Here is an 18086-nt window from a genome sequence, read left to right on the forward strand (position 1 = left end):
TGTAAGAGATGACTAAAGACGGACCACTTTAAGTCCATGGCTGCATATCATTTATTAACACAAGTTCCAATCACCGTCTAAAGGGCGGTCTGTCCCCATTCTACACACAGCGGAAGTTTACACACAATGATACTGGGGACTGTTCTACAGAAAGATCCATGTCACACTCGCTTCTGACACGGTTAAACATTGGGGTCGTTTCCCCAAAGTGAAAATGCTTCAGCGGTTACATTGCAAAGAGGCGGGTTCCACACATCGAATCATTTGTCCCCATAATATCGCACATGACCAAACTCTTCACACCAACTCCCGCCGCCTCAGTCCGAACAGGCGGTGGCGCTGATGCTCCTTAGAAGAGGCGAGTTCAGGGAGCTGTGGCTGATTTTACAGGAGTAGGTTGAACCCTTGTTCCAGTCAGCGGCGGGGACGCTCAGGTAACTGCTCAGGGTGTAGGTGTGATCGCTGTCCGGGGACACGACGCCTGTGGTCACCCCGCTCTCCGTGTCTTTGCCATCGATGCTCCAGAGGACTTGCGCGGAGCCTGGCTTAAAGCGACTCACCAGGCAGGACAGAGTGGCCGACCCGGAATCCACCTCTTCCGAGGAGGGAGGGAGGAGAAGAACGGAGGGGCTTCGTGCCTCGCTGCCTGTTTGTGTGTGTGTGAGGGGAGAGAGGACATGCATTAGTTTCTGTAATCAGTCAGTAATAGGACACTGACCTCAATCTGTTTAGACAGCGAAATATCCCCCAAACCACATTCACAGTCAAATAAATTACTGATTGATGCAGGAGTCTGAATATTACACACATCGAATTTACAGCACAGAAACAGGCCATTCGGCCCAACTGGTCTGTACTGGTGTTTATGCTCCACACGAGCCCCCTCTCACCCTATCAGCATAAATTCACATTTAAATAAATTACTGATTGATACAGGAGTTCCAGTAAATGCTCATATATATATAATCCACTGCTCATCTGCCGATTCTTTTGCCTACGTTACAACAGTGACTGCACTCCAAAGGCTGTAAAGCGCTTTGGGATGTCCTGAGGTCCTTTCAGGCGCTGTTAAATGCAAGTCTTTCTTATAATAAAGTAAAATAAGAGAAAATGGTGGAAATACAGACCAGACAAGGAATTGACCAGTTCAGACACTCCCCAAAACCGCACTGTCCCCGTTACAGATACTGACCGACCTGCTGTGAATATACAGAATTATCTACTTTTGTTTTATTTCCAATAATTAAAGTTTTTTTTCTTTTTATTTGAATATAACAACGCGTTTGATGGTCTTAAAATACATTCAGTGTTAACTTTGAAGAGATGAGGTCACGGAGCTGTGACCCGCTTTTCGCCGCTTCTCCCGCCAGCCGAGAGTCTACATATTTTCTGATCTCTCAAACTGGGGCCAGCGCAGATTCACCAGAATGAGACCGGGGCTAAAAGGGTTAAATTACGAGGACAGGTCGCACAGACTGGGCTTGTATTCCCTCGAGTATAGAGGGTGATCTAATCGAGGTGTTTAAGATGATTAAAGGATTCGATAGGGTCGATAGAGAGAAACTATTTCCTCTGGTGGGAGAGAGTCCAGAACAAGGGGGCAGAACCTTAAAATTAGAGCCAGGCCGTTCAGGGGTGATGTCAGGAAGCACTTCTTCACACAAAGGGGAGTGGAAATCTGGAACTCTCTCCCCCAAAAAGCTGTTGAGGCTGGGGGTCAATTGAAAATGTCAAAACTGAGATTGATAGATTTTTGTTGGGTATTAAGGGTTACAGAACCAAGGCGGGTAAATGGAGTTAGGATACAGATCAGCCATGATTTAATTGTAAACAATTTTACAACACCAACTTATAGTCCAACAATTTTATTTGAAAATCACAAGCTTTCGGAGGCTTCCTCCTTCCTCAGGTGAATGTGGAAATGAAATCCTCGAACCTATCGCATTTATAAATCACAGAACAATACCTGGTGATTACAGACAGTCTTTCCAACTGCCCGTTGCCAAGGCAATCAGAGTGTGCAGACAGAGAGGTGTTACCTACAGGGTCACCGAATATAAAACAACCAAAAAAAAACAGAGAGAGAGAGGCAGAAACATAGAAACACCCGGAAGGAAGAGAAAGACAGCAAATGACCCGTTATATTAAAAACAGATAACTTTTATTCGCTGGTGGGGTTATGTGTAGCGTGACATGAACCCAAGATCCTGGTTGAGGCCGTCCTCATGGGTGCGGAACTTGGCTATCAATTTCTGCTCGACAATTTTGCGTTGTTGTGTGTCTCGAAGGCCGCCTTGGAGTACGCTTACCCGAAGATCGGTGGCTGAATGTCCATGACTGCTAAAGTGTTCCCCGACTGGGAGGGAACCCTCCTGTCTGGCGATTGTTGCACGGTGTCTGTTCATCCGTTGTCGCAGCGTCTGCATGGTCTCGCCAATGTACCATGCTCTGGGGCATCCTTTCCTGCAACGTATAAGGCAGACAACGTTGGCCGAGTTACAGGAGTATGAACCATGCACCTGGTGGGTGGTGTCCTCTCGTGTGATGGTGGTATCTGTGTCGATGATCTGGCATGTCTTGCAGAGGTTGCCGTGGCAGGGTTGTGTGGTATCGTGGATGCTGTTCTCCTGAAAACTGGGTAACTTGCTGCGAACGATGGTCTGTTTGAGGTTGGGTGGCTGTTTAAAGGCGAGTAGTGGAGGCGTGGGGATGGCCATAGCGAGGTGTTCGTCGTCATTGATGACATGTTGAAGGCTGCGGAGAACATGGCGTAGTTTCTCCGCTCCGGGGAAGTACTGGACGACGAAGGGTACTCTGTTGGTTGCGTCCCGTGTTAGTCTTCTGAGGAGGTCTATGCGATTTTTTGCTGTGGCCCGTCGGAACTGTCGATCGATGAGTCGAGCGTCATATCCCGTTCTTACGAGGGCGTCTGTAGGTGTCCATCGCGTTCCTCCTCGTCTGAGCAGACCCTGTGTATTCGCAGGGCCTGTCCATAGGGGATGGCCTCTTTGACGTGGTTGGGGTGGAAGCTGGAAAAGTGGAGCATCGTGAGGTTGTCCGTGGGCTTGCGGTAGAGTGAGGTGCTGAGGTGCCCATCTTTGATGGAGATTCGTGTGTCCAAGAAAGAAAATGATTCTGAGGAGTAGTCCATGGTGAGCTTGATGGTGGGATGGAACTTGTTGATGTTATCGTGTAGTCTCTTTAGTGATTCTTCGCCGTGGGTCCATAGAAAGAAAATGTCGTCGATGTATCTGGTGTATAGTGTTGGTTGGAGGTCCTGTGCAGTGCAGAAGTCGTGCTCGAACTTGTGCATGAAAATGTTGGCGTATTGGGGTGCGAATTTGGTCCCCATGGCTGTTCCGTGTGTTTGGGTAACTTCAGGACTTCTTCACTGCACAAGTTCCATCCCACCATCAAGCTCACCATGGACTACTCCTCAGAATCAGTTTCTTTCTTGGACACACGAATCTCCATCAAAGATGGGCACCTCAGCACCTCACTCTACCGCAAGCCCACGGACAACCTCACGATGCTCCACTTTTCCAGCTTCCACCCTAACCACGAAAAATCGCATAGCCAAGTTCCGCACCCATGAGGACGGCCTCAACCGGGATCTTGGGTTCATGTCACGCTACACGTAACCCCACCAGCGAACAAAAGTTATCTGTTTTTAATATAATGGGTCATTTGCTGTCTTTCTCTTCCTTCCGGATGTTTCTATGTTTCTGCCTCTCTCTCTCTGTGTTTTTTTTTGGTTGTTTGTATATTCGGTGACCCTGTAGGTAACACCTCTCTGTCTGCACACTCTGATTGCCTTGGCAACGGGCAGTTGGAAAGACTATCTGTAATCAGCAGGTATTGTTCTGTGATTTATAAATGCGATAGGTTCGAGGATTTCATTTCCACATTCACCTGAGGAAGGAGGAAGCCTCCGAAAGCTTGTGAATTTCAAATAAAATTGTTGGACTATAACTTGGTGTTGTAAAATTGTTTACAATTGTCAACCCCAGTCCAACACCGGCATCTCCACATCATGATCTAATTGGACAGCAGAACAGGTTTGAGGGGCTGAATGGCCTCCTCCTGTTCCTATGGTCCTTTAACCTTGGGGCGCATCGAACTAACAGAGGGAACCGCGGGCCCGGTTTACACAATTTATCGGTTACCTGGAACACAAACCAAGGACTTTAATCCTGTAAAACCAATCTTTTAATTCAGGATCCATTAGATCTAGTCCGATAGAGAGACTGCAAACTATATCAGTAAATTCCTAACATTTTTTTTACTCAGCGAGTTGTTATGATCTGGAATGCACTGCCTGAAAGGGCGGTGGAAGCAGACTCAAAACTTTCGAAAGGGAATTGGATATTTAATTGAAAATGACAAATTTGTAGGGGCTATGGGGAAAGAGCAGAGGGAGCAGGACTAATTCTTTCAAAGAGCCAGCACAGGCACGATGGGCCGAATTTCTGTCCTGCATCATTCTATGAGATCATAGAATCAGAGAAAGGTTACAGCGCGGAAGCAGGCCATTGGGCCCATCGAGTCCGTGCTGGCTCTATGCACGAGCATTCCAGCTAGTCCCACTCCCATGCCCTATCCCCGTAGCCCTGCACATTTTTTTTCGTTTTAAGTATTTATCCAGTTCCCTTTTGAAGGCCATGATTGAATCTGCCTCCACCACCCCCTCGGGCAGTGCATTCCAGATCCTAACCACTCACTGCGTAAACAAGTTTTTCCTCATGTCACCTTTGGTTCTTATGCAATCACCTTAAATCTATGCCCTCTGGTTCTTGACCCTTCCACCAATGGGAACAGTTTCTCTCTATCTACTCTGTCTGGACCCTTCATGATTTTAAATACCTCTATCAAATCTCCTCTCAACCATCTCTGTTCCAAGGAGAACAACCCCAGCTTCTCCAGTCTATCCATGTAACTAAAATCCCTCATCCCTGGAATCATTCTAGTAAATCTCTTCTGCACCCTCTCTAAGGCCTTCACATCTTTCCTAAAGTGCGGTGCCCAGAACTGGACACAATACTCCAGTTGTGGCCGAACCAGTGTTTTATAAAGGTTCATCATAACTTCCTTGCTTTTGTACTCTATGCCTCTATTTATAAAGCCCAGGATCCCGTCTGCTTTTTTAACCACTTGCTCAACCTGCCCTGCCACCTTCAATGATTTGTGCACATATACCCCCAGATCTCTCTGTTCCTGCACCCCCTTTTAGAATTGTGCCCTTTAGTTTATATTGCCTCTCCTCATTCTTCCTACCGAAATGTATCACTTCGAATTTTTCTGTGTTAAATTTCATCTGCCACGTGTCCGCCCATTCCACCAGCCTGTCTATATCCTCTTGAAGTCTATCACTATCCTCCTCACTGTTCACTACCCTTCCAAGAGAATAGAAAATTTTTGGTTCACAATTTATAAATTTTTTTTAGAACTGAGTGTTAGGTACGGGCCTGCTTTCAAAAGTTGGGGCGATGCTAATTAAGGCGGGCATGTTACCGGGTATTGAGAACCCGCTGAATAAAGAGAGCAGCGAGAGAGTGAGATGGAGAGAAAGTTGCCTTCAGCATCCATCAACCCATCTCACACACACCGAGTAAATGTCACTCTACCGTAAAGCGTCAGTTCAAATCCTGAATTCCCGCAGAATGAAAACCGTCCCATTCTCGGTATTTAACGAATTTAGTCGCGGATAATTTGTGACTAAAGCAATCCCGCCTCTCACCTGTTAAATGGATGAGCAGAGCCCACAGGAGATGCATCGCCGGAGCCATTCCGCCGGACAAGCGACTGAATTCCCGATTAAACCGCGCGCTGTCGGACAGTCGCTGTAAACTCCGGGTCCCGATCCGGTTCCAGTGTCTGCAAACCGGAGACTCCGGGTCTATTTATTAACCGATATGCAAATCAGTGGGCGGGGCCAGGAAGGTTTGTTTTTTAAAAAAAATCTATTTGTGACTTACTAAATTATTGTAAAATCTGAGCCTTTCATTTACAAATGTTTAATCTCCAATTGGAGTTTCTGATACGGGAAGTTTCCTAAGATTTCGAAACCTTTTGCGTTTAATAAATATTAACTTGTAGGAATCTGTGTTTCACCCCAGGAAAATGAGGGGCTGATTGTGGAGATAGAGATTAGTTGATGCATTTAGGAACATAGGAACAGGAGGAGGCCATTCAGCCCCTCGTGTCGGACTAGCTGACCCACATCGCCCCGAGTCATTCGGATAACGCCCTGTTACCCTCTGATATACTGCTTGAGATTTCAAATCGATCTTTTCCCCTGAAATATATATTCCATAACAGACTGATGTCCGTTCCTTCAAATCAGCAGAGAGACGAGCCTGGTTTTATTAATCCGTTTACGATTCCTCTTCCAATTGTCTCAGGTATATTCTGGGCTTCAGTCTGTAAGTCATTTCTGATTTAAAAAGTGACGTTTTACATTCTGCCCCAGACCTAAGAGAAGATGGTACATTGTAGCCTGAGTCTCTCCTTTTAAAACTCAGCATGGCAAACATAAATTGGTAGAGTATCATAAATACTGATAAGTGGCAAGTAACATTCGCGCCAGACAAGTGCCAGGCAATGACCATCTCCAACAAGAGAGAGTCTAACCAACTCCCCTTGACATTCAATGGCATTACCATCGCCGAATCCCCCACCATCAACATCCTGGGGGTCACCATTGACCAGAAACTTAACTGGACCAGCCACATAAATACTGTGGCTAAGAGAGCAAGTCAGAGGCTGGGTATTCTGCGGAGAGTGACTCACCTCCTGACTCCCCAAAGCCTTTCCACCATCTACAAGGCACAAGTCAGGAGTGTGATGGAATACTCTCCACTTGCCTGGATGAGTGCAGCTCCAACACTCAAGAAGCTCGACACCATCCAGGACAAGGCAGCCCGCTTGATTGGCACCCCATCCACCACCCTAAACATTCACTCCCTTCACCACCGGCGCACAGTGGCTGCAGCGTGTACCATCCACAGGATGCACTGCAGCAACTCGCCAAGGCTTCTTCGACAGCACCTCCCAAACCCGCGACCTCTACCACCTAGAAGGACAAGAGCAGCAGGCACATGGGAACAACACCACCTGCACGTTCCCCTCCAAGTCACACACCATCCCGACTTGGAAATATATCGCCGTTCCTTCATCGTCGCTGGGTCAAAATCCTGGAACTCCCTTCCTAACAGCACTGCGGGAGAACCTTCACCACACGGACTGCAGCGGTTCAAGAAGGCGGCTCACCACCACCTTCTCAAGGGGCAATTAGGGATGGGCAATAAATGCCGACCTCGCCAGCGACGCCCACATACCATGAACAAACTTAAAAAAATGATACTTTGCCTTTAATTTGATTCGAGTCGGCCCGCTGAGTGCAGATCCTGTTTTAAACCCTGTTGCAGTTTAATTAGTGAGCGGGAAGGACAGATGATTCCGGGATTCTGGTATATTGAACGCTTCAAATCAGTTTGGAGTAAATTCTCCCACTCCCACATTGAGTCTGGTTCATATTTTTAAAGCCAGATTGAAAATGGTTTGTGTCAGTTACTTGAGGCCGAAAGAACAATGTATTATATTATTAAGAAATGGGTTGTCGTCAAATGAAAAGTATTTTTGTTGAATTAAAACCTGAATTATGTAACTGTGGAGTTAGGCGTCCCTTAGAAAAACGCACAGAGTGGCCGGCAGAATTGTATCCAACAAGGAATTCAGGCAGGGTCAGCATTTACTGCACATCCCTAATTGCCCTTGAGAAGGTGGTGGTGAGCCGCCTTCTTGAACCGCTGCAGTCCGTGTGGTGACGGTTCTCCCACAGTGCTGTTAGGAAGGGAGTTCCAGGATTTTGACCCAGTGACGATGAAGGAACGGCCGATATATTTCCAAGTCAGGATGGTGTGTGACTTGGAGGGGAACGTGCAGGTGGTGTTGTTCCCATGTGCCTGCTGCTCTTGTTCTTCTAGGTGGTAGAGGTGTCGTGGGTTTGGGAGGTGCTGTCGAAGAAGCCTTGGCGAGTTGCTGCAGTGCATCCTGTGGATGGTACACACTGCAGCCACAGTGCACCGGTGGTGAAGGGAGTGAATGTTTAGGATGGTGGATGAGGTGCCAATCAAGCAGGCTGCTTTGTCCTGGATGGTGTCGAGCTTCTTGAGTGTTGTTGGAGCTGCACTCATCCAGGCAAGTGGAGAGTATTCCATCACACTCCTGACTTGTGTCTTGTAGATGGTGGAAAGGCTTTGGGGAGTCAGGAGGTGAGTCACTCACCACAGAATACCCAGCCTCTGACCTGCTCTTGTAGCCACATTATTTATGAGGCTGGTCCAGTTACGTTTCTGGTCAATGGTGACTCCCAGGATGTTGGTGGTGGGGGATTCGGCGATGGTAATGCCGTTGAATGTCATGGGGAGGTGGTTAGACTCTCTCTTGTTGGAGATGGTCATTGCCTGGCACTTGTCTGGTGCGAATGTTACTTGCCACTTATCAGCCCAAGCCTGGATGTTGTCCAGGTCTTGCTGCATGCAGGCACGGACTGCTTCATTATCTGAGGGGTTGCAAATGGAACTGAACACTGTGCATTCATCAGCAAACATCCCCGTTGCTTACCTTATGATGGAGGGAAAGTCATTGATGAACCAGCTGAAGATGGTTGGGCCTAGGACACTGCCCTGAGGAACTCCTGCAGCAATGTCCTGGGGATGAGATGATTGGCCTCCAACAACCACTACCATCTTCCTTTGTGCTAGGTATGACTCCAACCACTGGAGAGTTTTCCCCCTGATTGCCATTGACTTCAATTTTACTAGGGCTCCTTGGTGCCACACTCGGTCAAATGCTGCCTTGATGTCAAGGGCAGTCACTCTCACCTCACCCCATCTCACCTCAGGCTGTGTTCTCACAAGGACAAGGGGCTTTCCAATGGAGTCCAGGCGCATGTTTCTGTTCCCCGATTACACTTGAACTGGTCACTGATTCCTCAAGTCCATTGGAATTATAAAGGGTGCTTTGGTTCTGTTAGTGAAACCGCTCTCTCAACCTTGGACAGGGGACAAGCGGGTTATTACTGCTGACAGCAAAGTTGCAAAGACTAGGTTTGTATTTCCTTGACTATAGAAGATTCAGGTGTGATCTAATCGAGGTGTTTAAGATGATTAAAGGATTCGATAGGGTCGATGGAGAGAAACTATTTCCTCTGGTGGGGGGAGTCCAGAACAAGGGGGCAGAACCTTAAAATTAGGGCCAGGCCGTTGAGGGGTGATGTCAGGAAGCATTTCTTCACACAACAGGGAGTGGAAATCTGGAGCTCTCTCCCCCAAAAAGCTGTTGAGACTGGGGGTCAATTGAAAATGTCAAAACTGAGAATGATAGATTTTTGTTAGGCGAGAGTATTAAGGGTTATGGAACCAAGACGAGTGGATGGAGTTAAGATGCAGATCAGCCATGATCTAATTGAATTGTGGGACAGACTCAATGGGCTGAATGGCCTCCTCCTGTTCCTATCTTCCTTTGACACGTCTGATTGGAGAACCAATCATGACAGGGCGCCGCGCACTGCCCCATGGGAAATGTAGTTCCGCATTGTCATTAAGTGTGCGCTGGGTGTTCTGATCACCAATAAGGTACGGGTGGACTTTGGTTGTCAGATTTGAGTCTCCCAGTGAATTCTGCACAGAGGTGGTTCAGTCTCAATTCAAATTTCTCCTCTTCTGATGATTTATTCTTTTATTTCTCTCGCTCTACTTTGTATTTTATGGAGTGAAATATATTACAGAACTGAAGGGAGAGTAAAGGGAGTGAGTTACAATAAAAAGAACGAATTTGCATTTCTATAGCGCCTTTCACAACCTCAGGACGTCCCAAAACACTTTACAGCCAATTTGAAGTGTAGTCATTGTTGTAATGTAGGAAACACGGCAGCCAATTCGCGCACAGCAAGATCCCACAAACAGCAATGTGATAATGACCAGATAATCTGTTTTAGTGATGTTGGTTGAGGGATAAATATTGGCCCCAGGAAAGAATTCCCCTGCTCTTCTTCCAAATAGTGGCCGTGGGATCTTTTATATTCATGTGTGGGGGCAGATGGGGCCTCGGTTTAACGTCTCATCCGAAAGACGGCACCTCCGACAGTGCGGCACTCCCTCAGTACTGCACTGGGAGCGTCAGCCTGGATTTTTGTGCTCGAGTCCCTGGAGTGGGGCTCGAACCCACGACCTTCAGAGACACCGCTGATACCTGGATATACAATGGTTTAGTTAGCCCGCTTCAGTGTGAGCGGTACTGTACACTGGGAAAGGATATAATTCACCAACCTTTTATTTCAGAAATGTTACTGGCGTGAAAAGAAATCTCAAGAACTAAGCAAGATTAATATCCGATCAATGAATCAATCCCTTTTACATAATCAGCCTGTGGTAAATTGGTCGTTCAATCTTGTTCGCTCTTAAGCGAATACACAGTAATGCGCTGGTGCACGAAGCGGAAACTGGCGATAGAGCGCCCCTAGCGGCCCACATAAATATCTACTGGAATCAGGAATTTCTTTGCGGGATTTGCTGGGTGTTTAAATGTTTGGGCAAATATTTATCCATATCCAGCACCTCGCTGGGATAAATCCTAAAAATCAAGTTCGATTCTAATTATAGATTAAATATTGATCAATACGAACTTCTGGTACATTGTTATATTTTATTTTTCTATTTGCATGCGAACATTCCAACCAACTTGTTACTAACTGGTCCCAGGGAGTCACCAGTCAAGACAGTAAAAAAGTGCAGAAAAACGCGAAACCGGAAATTCCCCGCTGTTTAAAGTTGGTTTCACATCTTCATCATACTGATAAATTGATCAATTGGATCTTCGTTAGAATACTCGAAGCGGTTTAAATACAATTCATACATTCTATGTAAATCCTGGCAGGAGCACAGAGATAGATTAGGCGTCTGGTGAGAGTCTCCGCTCCTTTGCATTGTTTACATTATATTACTGTTTCCGCAGGTTGCGGATTCTTTCGTAAATCTAATGGAAGTTCTTATCTCCTTCCCCTCTTGTTTTTTGCCGACTTTTTCGGTGCAGCAAAATCCAGCGATGCGTAAAGAACCGTGTCTCGAGGACCGCCCTGAGGCTGGAAAATATATTAAAACAGGGAAATGTATAGATATTTAAATTGTGTTTATATCAGTTTACTCATTGTCTATAAGACATGTATCCAGCGCACTGCTTTATAGCAAATAGCAAATCAGAAATCAACAAGATTAAATTAAAATATCCAATCAGACAACTGGACTGTTTGATTGATAGACACGTCAGATGTTTCGTCATGCCCCATCTTCCAGAATAAGTGTTTCCAGGGTCAAGGGGCATAGTTCCCACCAATGAGCCCAGATCATTGGTTTAAATGGAGATGAATGGAAACAGGTGCTATCGCGCCCCTAGCGGCAAACGTCTCCATGTGTCTGGGAGGTCGATGAAAAAGCTGTTCGCCAGTTCGGAGTGCGAAGCTCACTGTTTAGTGATGTGAACAGATAGCAACAGCGTCTCGTTACAGCACACACAGACACACTCACATATATACACAAACACACCTATACCACCCCACACACACATATACCCCCGCACACATACATAGACACATACACACAAACACACATATACCCCCCACACACACAAACATATACCCCCACACACATACATGGACACATACACATACACGCATATACCCCCCACACACACAAACATATACCCCCACACACATACATAGACACATACACACAAACACACATATACCCCCCACACACACAAACATATACCCCCACACACATACATGGACACATACACACATACACGCATATACCCCCCACACACAAACATATACCCCCACACACATACATAGACACATACACACAATCACACATATACCCACACACCCACATACACACAATCACACATATACCCCCCACACACCCACATACACACCATCACACATATCTGCCCTCCCCACACACACACACACAAACACACATATACCCCCACACACATACATAAACAACACATCCATACAAACACACATATACCCCGCCCCACACACACACATACATACAAACACACATATACCCCCCACACACAGACACACACATACACACAAACACACATATACCCCCCTCCACACACATACAAACACACACATACATAAAACACATATACCCCCTGACACATACATACACATAGCACAAACACACGTCTAGCCACACGCATACGCAGATGCATACACATATACACACACACATATACACACACATACACATATAAACGCAGACACACATACACACAAAAAAATGTAACCCCACACACATATACACAGGGCCACACATGCACGCACAGATACACTCCTATCTGGTATAGCGACTAAGGATGGAATTCATTTAGAAACATAGTTTGAGTTATCGTCAGAATTATTCTGGAATATGGTTCCATTTCTGCATCTCCGTGATAATTAATATGGTTCAATTATTAAAAACAGTATCTCCGCGGAGGAACTAGGCTCCCTGAAGAGATTTAAAAAGAACTGCCAAAGTCTGGAAGTGAAAGACTGGCCAGTCAAAATCTATCGATGATATCATACGCGAAGCGTTAACCCTTTCCTTTCTATTATTCGATGCCAGTGCGGTTGATTGATTCGTCCTGTTTCCATTTGGGCCGATAATGGGGATTCGGTCGAAATTAAGATGATGGAGACTATGGGACCCATGTAGACCTGCTCTCTGTTAACGGGGCGAAAGATTCCTCATGCCATGTGTTACAGCCGAGCCCAAAGTTACCGTATTCGCGTCCATCATTGCAACAGTTCTAATGAAACTACTTACCTTTATCTCACCCTGATGTGGCCGCTTCGCCTTGGTTTGACGGTTGCCATCTGTGTAATAATAGTTAATAATATGAATTGAAATATTATCAAATCGATAATTAATTCCAGAGACACAATAAGACAATGGTCCCCCAATACGCCAATGGATAGACACGGTGTCTGGCGTAATTGTCCATCTAAACCATTATTGTCATTATCAATAACCCTTTGTAGGACCAACAGACAGGAGCACGGTTGGGGAGCATTTTGATGGCGGCAAATGCACTTACTGATCTTTTAAATACTCCTTATTTGATATTCTATCTGCAGCAACACTTCAAACCAACTCACCCGATTGTGGTTCATCTGGGCCCGTTTCTTTCCTTCTCCCTTTGAAGCTGAAAGAGTATGTAAACAAAAATATCAAACAAGCGTTACTTCCTTTAATTCTTGGACACGCGCGATAAATATTGAGAATGGGATTGTTGAGAGTGGCCTTTGGATCAATCTTAAAAGAATGAGGAAAATATAGAAATAGACCGAAAGAAATCGGTGTTTGGGATTAACGGGGTTGGACTTTGTGTTAAATTCGGTGAGACTGTTATTGATGAAAGTTGTAAACGGCGCCAGTTACTTACATTACTTTGTGGGATTTCTTCATTCTTTCATCTGAAACAAAAGGCAATAAACTGTAATAAGTGATTAACGCTGCGAGAAGCGAAACACATTAAGCAAACATTTATAAAAAGTGTGCCTGATAAAGATAAAGGCTCACCTGATCTGCGTTTGTGAATCCAAATGGTAATGAGAATCAGTAGTAGAAACAGGATCACGGTGACAGTTATTGCAACGGGTCGGATCTGAGAGCACCAATCTACAGAGACAAACACTTAGAATCTCCTGCTCGGTCAAATCATTCTTTTGCGGGATTTTAGCTTGGCCCAGTTACAAGGTAGAGGCACCAAACTCGGGGCGTGAAATGAAAAATCTGCCAATGCGATTAATATTCCAACACAGAAAGCCTATAATGGAAGCAACTGGGCTACGTTTGGTAGTTGAGACAAGCTGACAGACAGCAATCAACTAATGGAGTGTCATAATATGTTGCAGCACAGAAAGAGGCAATTCGGCCCATCGTGCCTGTGCTGGCTCTTTGAAATTAGTCCCACTGCACTGTTCTTTCCCTATAGCCCTAGAAAAACAAATTCCCTCAAAGTATTTATCCAATTCCCCTTTGAAAGCTATTATTGACTCTATCAGACAGTGCATTCTAGATCAGTACAATTTTCTGCATGAAAAATGCTCCTGGTTCTTTTGCCAATCACCTTAAATCTGTGTCCTCTGGTTACCGACCCTCCTGCAACTGGAAACAGTTTCTCCTTATTTACTCAATCAAAACCCTTCATAATTTTGAACACCTCGATTAAATCTCCCCTTAACCTTCTCTGCTCTAAGGAGAACAATCCCAGCTTCTCCAGTCTCTCCACATAACTGAAGTCCCTCATCCCTGGAACCATTCTAGTAAATCTCCTCTGCACCCTCTCCAAGGACTTGACATCCTTCTTAAAGTGTGGTGCCCAGAATTGGACACAATACTCCATCTGAGGCCTAACCAGTGATTTATAAAGGTTTACCATAACTCCCTTGTTTTTGTACTCTATGCCTCAATTAATAAAGCCTATGATCCCATGTACGTTTTGAAAAGCCTTCTCAACTTGTCCTGCCACATTCAAACATTTGTGTGCATACACCCCCAGGTCTCTCTGTTCCTGCACCCCCTTTAAAATTGTACCATTTATAATGCCTCTCATCATTCTTCCTACCAAAATGTACCACGGCACACTTCTCTGCATTTAATTTCATCTGCCATGTGTCTGCCCATTTCACCAGTCTGTCTCTGTCCTCCTGAAGTCTGTTACTATCCTCCACATTGTTTACTTCATTCCCGAGTTTTGTGTCATCTGCAAACTTAGAAATGTAGCCCTGCACACCCAAGTCCAGGTCGTTAATAGATATCAAAAAGAGCAGTGGTCCTAATACTGACCCCTGGGAAACACCACTGTAAACTTCCCTCCAGTCTGAAAAACAACCGTTCACCATTACTCTCTGCTTTCTGTCCCTTAGCCAATTTTGTATCCACACTGCCACTGACCCTTTAATCCCATGGCTTTTAATTTTGCTAACAAGTCTATTACGTGGTACTTTGTCAAATGCCTTTTGAAAGTCCATATACACAACATCAACCGCACTACCCTCATTAATCCTCTCCGTTACTTCATCAAAGAACTCAATCAAGTTAGTCAAACACAATTTTCCTTCAACAAATCCGTGCTGACTTTCATTTATTAACCCTGACTTTTCCAAGTGCCAATTAATTTTGTCCTGGATTATTGTCTCTAAAAGTTTCCCCACCACCGAGGTTAAACTGACTGGCCTGTAGTTGCTGGGTTTATCCTTACACCCTTTTTTTGAACAAGGGTGTAACATTTGCAATTCTCCAGTCCTCTGGTCCCACCCCTGTATCTAAGGACGATTGGAAGATTATGGCCAGTACCTCTGCAATTTCCACCCTTACCTCCCTCAGTAACCGAAAATGCCTCCCATCCGGACCGGGTGACTTTTCCACTTTGAGGACTGCCAATCTTTTAAGTACCTCCTCTTTATCTATTTTAATCCCATCCAATATCATTCCTACCCTCCCCCCACACTTTACTGCTACATTGGCAGAATCCTCTATCCATAATATCATTCAGCCAAGAAATACACTTACAGCGGAGAGTTAATATCGATGGTATATTGCCCTTAAACACCCTGATAAAATGTTACAAAAATTAATACCCTTTTCAATTGATGTGGAGATGCCGGTGATGGACTGGGGTGGACAAATGTAAGGAATCATTCAGCCACCGTTCTTCGGGTAAGCGTTCTCCAAGGCGGCCTTCGAGACACACGACAACGCAAAATCGTCGAGCAGAAATTGATAGCCAAGTTCCGCACCCATGAGGACGGCCTCAACCGGGATCTTGGGTTCATGTCACGCTACACGTAACCCCACCAGCAAGGGGGGGAAAAAGTTATCTGTTTTTAATATTCTCTCTCTCTCTCTGCCTTTCGGGTCTCTTTCTCTCTGTCTGTGTAATTTGACCCATTGTGTATTCAGTATACTGGGACCTACTGTTTTCCGTGGCTAACCTGTCTGAACACCAACGACACCTTTGATTGGTGTGATGGTGTCCCAGCCTAATATAAGATATGCGATTTGAGAACCTTTCATTCACTCACTCACCTGACGAAGGAGATAATCTCCGAAAGCTTGTGATTTTAAAATAAAATTGTTGGACTATAACCTGGTGTTGTAAGATTCCTTACATTTAAATTGAGTAATGGGGTTAACGGTCAGAGATTGACTTCTTCTATCTAGCTATGTATTTGTCTCTCTTTATCTTTCTATCTTTATCTATCTCCATCTTTTTCGCTCTCTATCTATATTAATATCTCTATCTCCATATTTAATTAGGGTTAACCCCCAACAATTTGTAATAACCCGATTTCTGTGAAGCTTCATAACCAAAGCATGGTGTCCTGAGGTCTCCAAAGCCCCTGTTTAAAGGGAATTTCTTTCTGCCGTTCTATATTATACTTAGTCCGTGAAGTTCATTTGTTTCAGGTCCAGGAGGCTAGCAACTGTGCATCTACTCCAATTAACACAACCTGAATAATAGCCTTTCTTATACAAACAGTAAACTCACCTCTCACTGTTTTGTGCGATACGCTCTTCTCCATAGATTTGCCCTCAGGCCCCAGTTGTACAATACAAGTACAGACACCTCCGCCCCTCCAGGTTTCCCTCGGCACGAATACGTGACTCCTAATACTGTAGGTCCCGTCTGTGTCTATTGTACCGGAATCGCCCAGTCCCTCTGTAACCAGTCCGGAAATGTTCCAGAAAATAGGAATCTCGTTTGAAGAAACGCCACTCACCAAACACACCAAGGGCATTGTCTCCCTTGATTGGATCTCATCCAGCGGGGCAAATACCAACACAGCCGTCTTGGTCGTGGAACTGTCTGGACAGAGATTTGGACACAGTTAACGATTAATTTACGCCTAAATATATTGCCGTGCGTTATTTGAATTCAATTGTGTTTTGCCCTCACCTCCAACCAGCAGCCTGGATCCGTTCCGGAGCTGTGCAGCTCCGTGCTTAGCAGCACAGTAATAGAGACCGGAATCATTCACCTGGACCATGCGAATTTCCAGTTTCAATGCATTCCGTGTGTCTCCTTTCTTAGAAATAAACCTACAGCCGGTCCCATTACAGGATTCCGTATCGATTAGTCTCGGAGCTTCACCCACACGCTGCTTGTACCAGTGATAGCTCGCCACAAATTCCACTTCATATTCCGGGTGACAGAGTAGCTCAACCGTCTGGCCGATTTCAGCTGTCACTGTAGACTGGTTGTGGGGCAGAAAGGTCTCGGAGTCTGCAACTGAAGGGATTATAGTTACATTACAACTGATCACTGAGAGACAGAAAGAAACCGTTCAGAAACACATGGCTTGTCATTTAAAAAAAAAACAGCATCATTATTGTAACATCTTCCAGCCCTACAACCCCTCCGAGATCTCTGCGCTCCTCCAATTCTGGTCTCTTGCGCATCCCCGATTTTAATCGCTCCACCATTGGCGGCCAGCTGCTTCGGCCCTAAGCTCTGGAATTCCCTCCCTAAAACTTTCCGCCTCTCTCTCCTCCTTCTTTAAGAGGCTGCCTCTTTGACCAAGCTTTTGGTCACCGGTCCTAATATCTCTTTATGTGGCTCGGTGTCACATTTAGTTTGATAATCGCTCCTGTGAAGCGCCTTGGGGATGTTTCACTACGTTAAAGGCGCTATATAAATGCAGGTGGTTGTCGTTATTTATTGCTGGTTAGATTTATTCATTCATTATCTTTTACTTCGCCAAAAGGACCATAACAATATCAGGCTAAATCCCTTCACCTGTTAATAAACAAACTCCCCTTTCCCAACTTATGGCTGATTCTATTTAAAGAGTTCTCAACCGCGTCTTACCGTAAACCCAGACAATTTGGACAGAGAGGACCAGAGAGAAAGCTCCCTTGGACATTTTGACTCCGGAGCGGTGGTTAGTCCTCCCTGTGCGCGCTCTCAGCACATTGTTCCCCCAGTCCGAGTTACCAACTCTTGAGCTAAGCTCAGGCACAGTT

General features: G+C 45.4%; 1 protein-coding gene and 1 gene segment (V, D, J or C); both read right to left on the bottom strand.

Annotated features, from left to right (window-relative positions):
• Positions 1 to 317: 317 nt before the first annotated feature.
• On the bottom strand, positions 318 to 5786 carry LOC137306683 (immunoglobulin lambda constant 1-like). The segment is given in 2 exon segments: positions 318 to 595; positions 5738 to 5786. Coding segments are annotated over 2 exon segments (327 nt in total).
• A 4901-nt stretch (positions 5787 to 10687) lies between these two features.
• On the bottom strand, positions 10688 to 18086 carry LOC137306607 (immunoglobulin gamma-1 heavy chain-like). Its single transcript, XM_067975906.1, has 8 exons — positions 17932 to 18086; positions 17020 to 17352; positions 16612 to 16929; positions 13638 to 13736; positions 13501 to 13531; positions 13214 to 13260; positions 12882 to 12931; positions 10688 to 11143 (listed from the first exon to the last, which is right to left on the bottom strand). The coding sequence occupies exons 1-8, from the start codon at positions 17984 to 17986 to the stop codon at positions 11051 to 11053; spliced, it is 1026 nt and encodes a 341-aa protein (XP_067832007.1). The 5' UTR covers positions 17987 to 18086; the 3' UTR covers positions 10688 to 11050.

The sequence above is a fragment of the Heptranchias perlo genome, chromosome 44, assembly GCF_035084215.1.
Source record: "Heptranchias perlo isolate sHepPer1 chromosome 44, sHepPer1.hap1, whole genome shotgun sequence".
Classification (NCBI taxonomy): domain Eukaryota; kingdom Metazoa; phylum Chordata; class Chondrichthyes; order Hexanchiformes; family Hexanchidae; genus Heptranchias; species Heptranchias perlo.

Bases quoted from the DNA above. Each gene is read 5' to 3' on its own strand.
- LOC137306607 (XM_067975906.1), bottom strand. From the start codon at position 17,986: ATGTCCAAGGGAGCTTTCTCTCTGGTCCTCTCTGTCCAAATTGTCTGG. The intron at 13,532-13,637 runs GTGAGCCTTTAT...CTTTTGTTTCAG, and splicing joins GATTCACAAACGCAGATCAG to ATGAAAGAATGAAGAAATCC. The intron at 12,932-13,213 runs GTGAGTTGGTTT...ATTATTACACAG, and splicing joins CCCAGATGAACCACAATCGG to ATGGCAACCGTCAAACCAAG.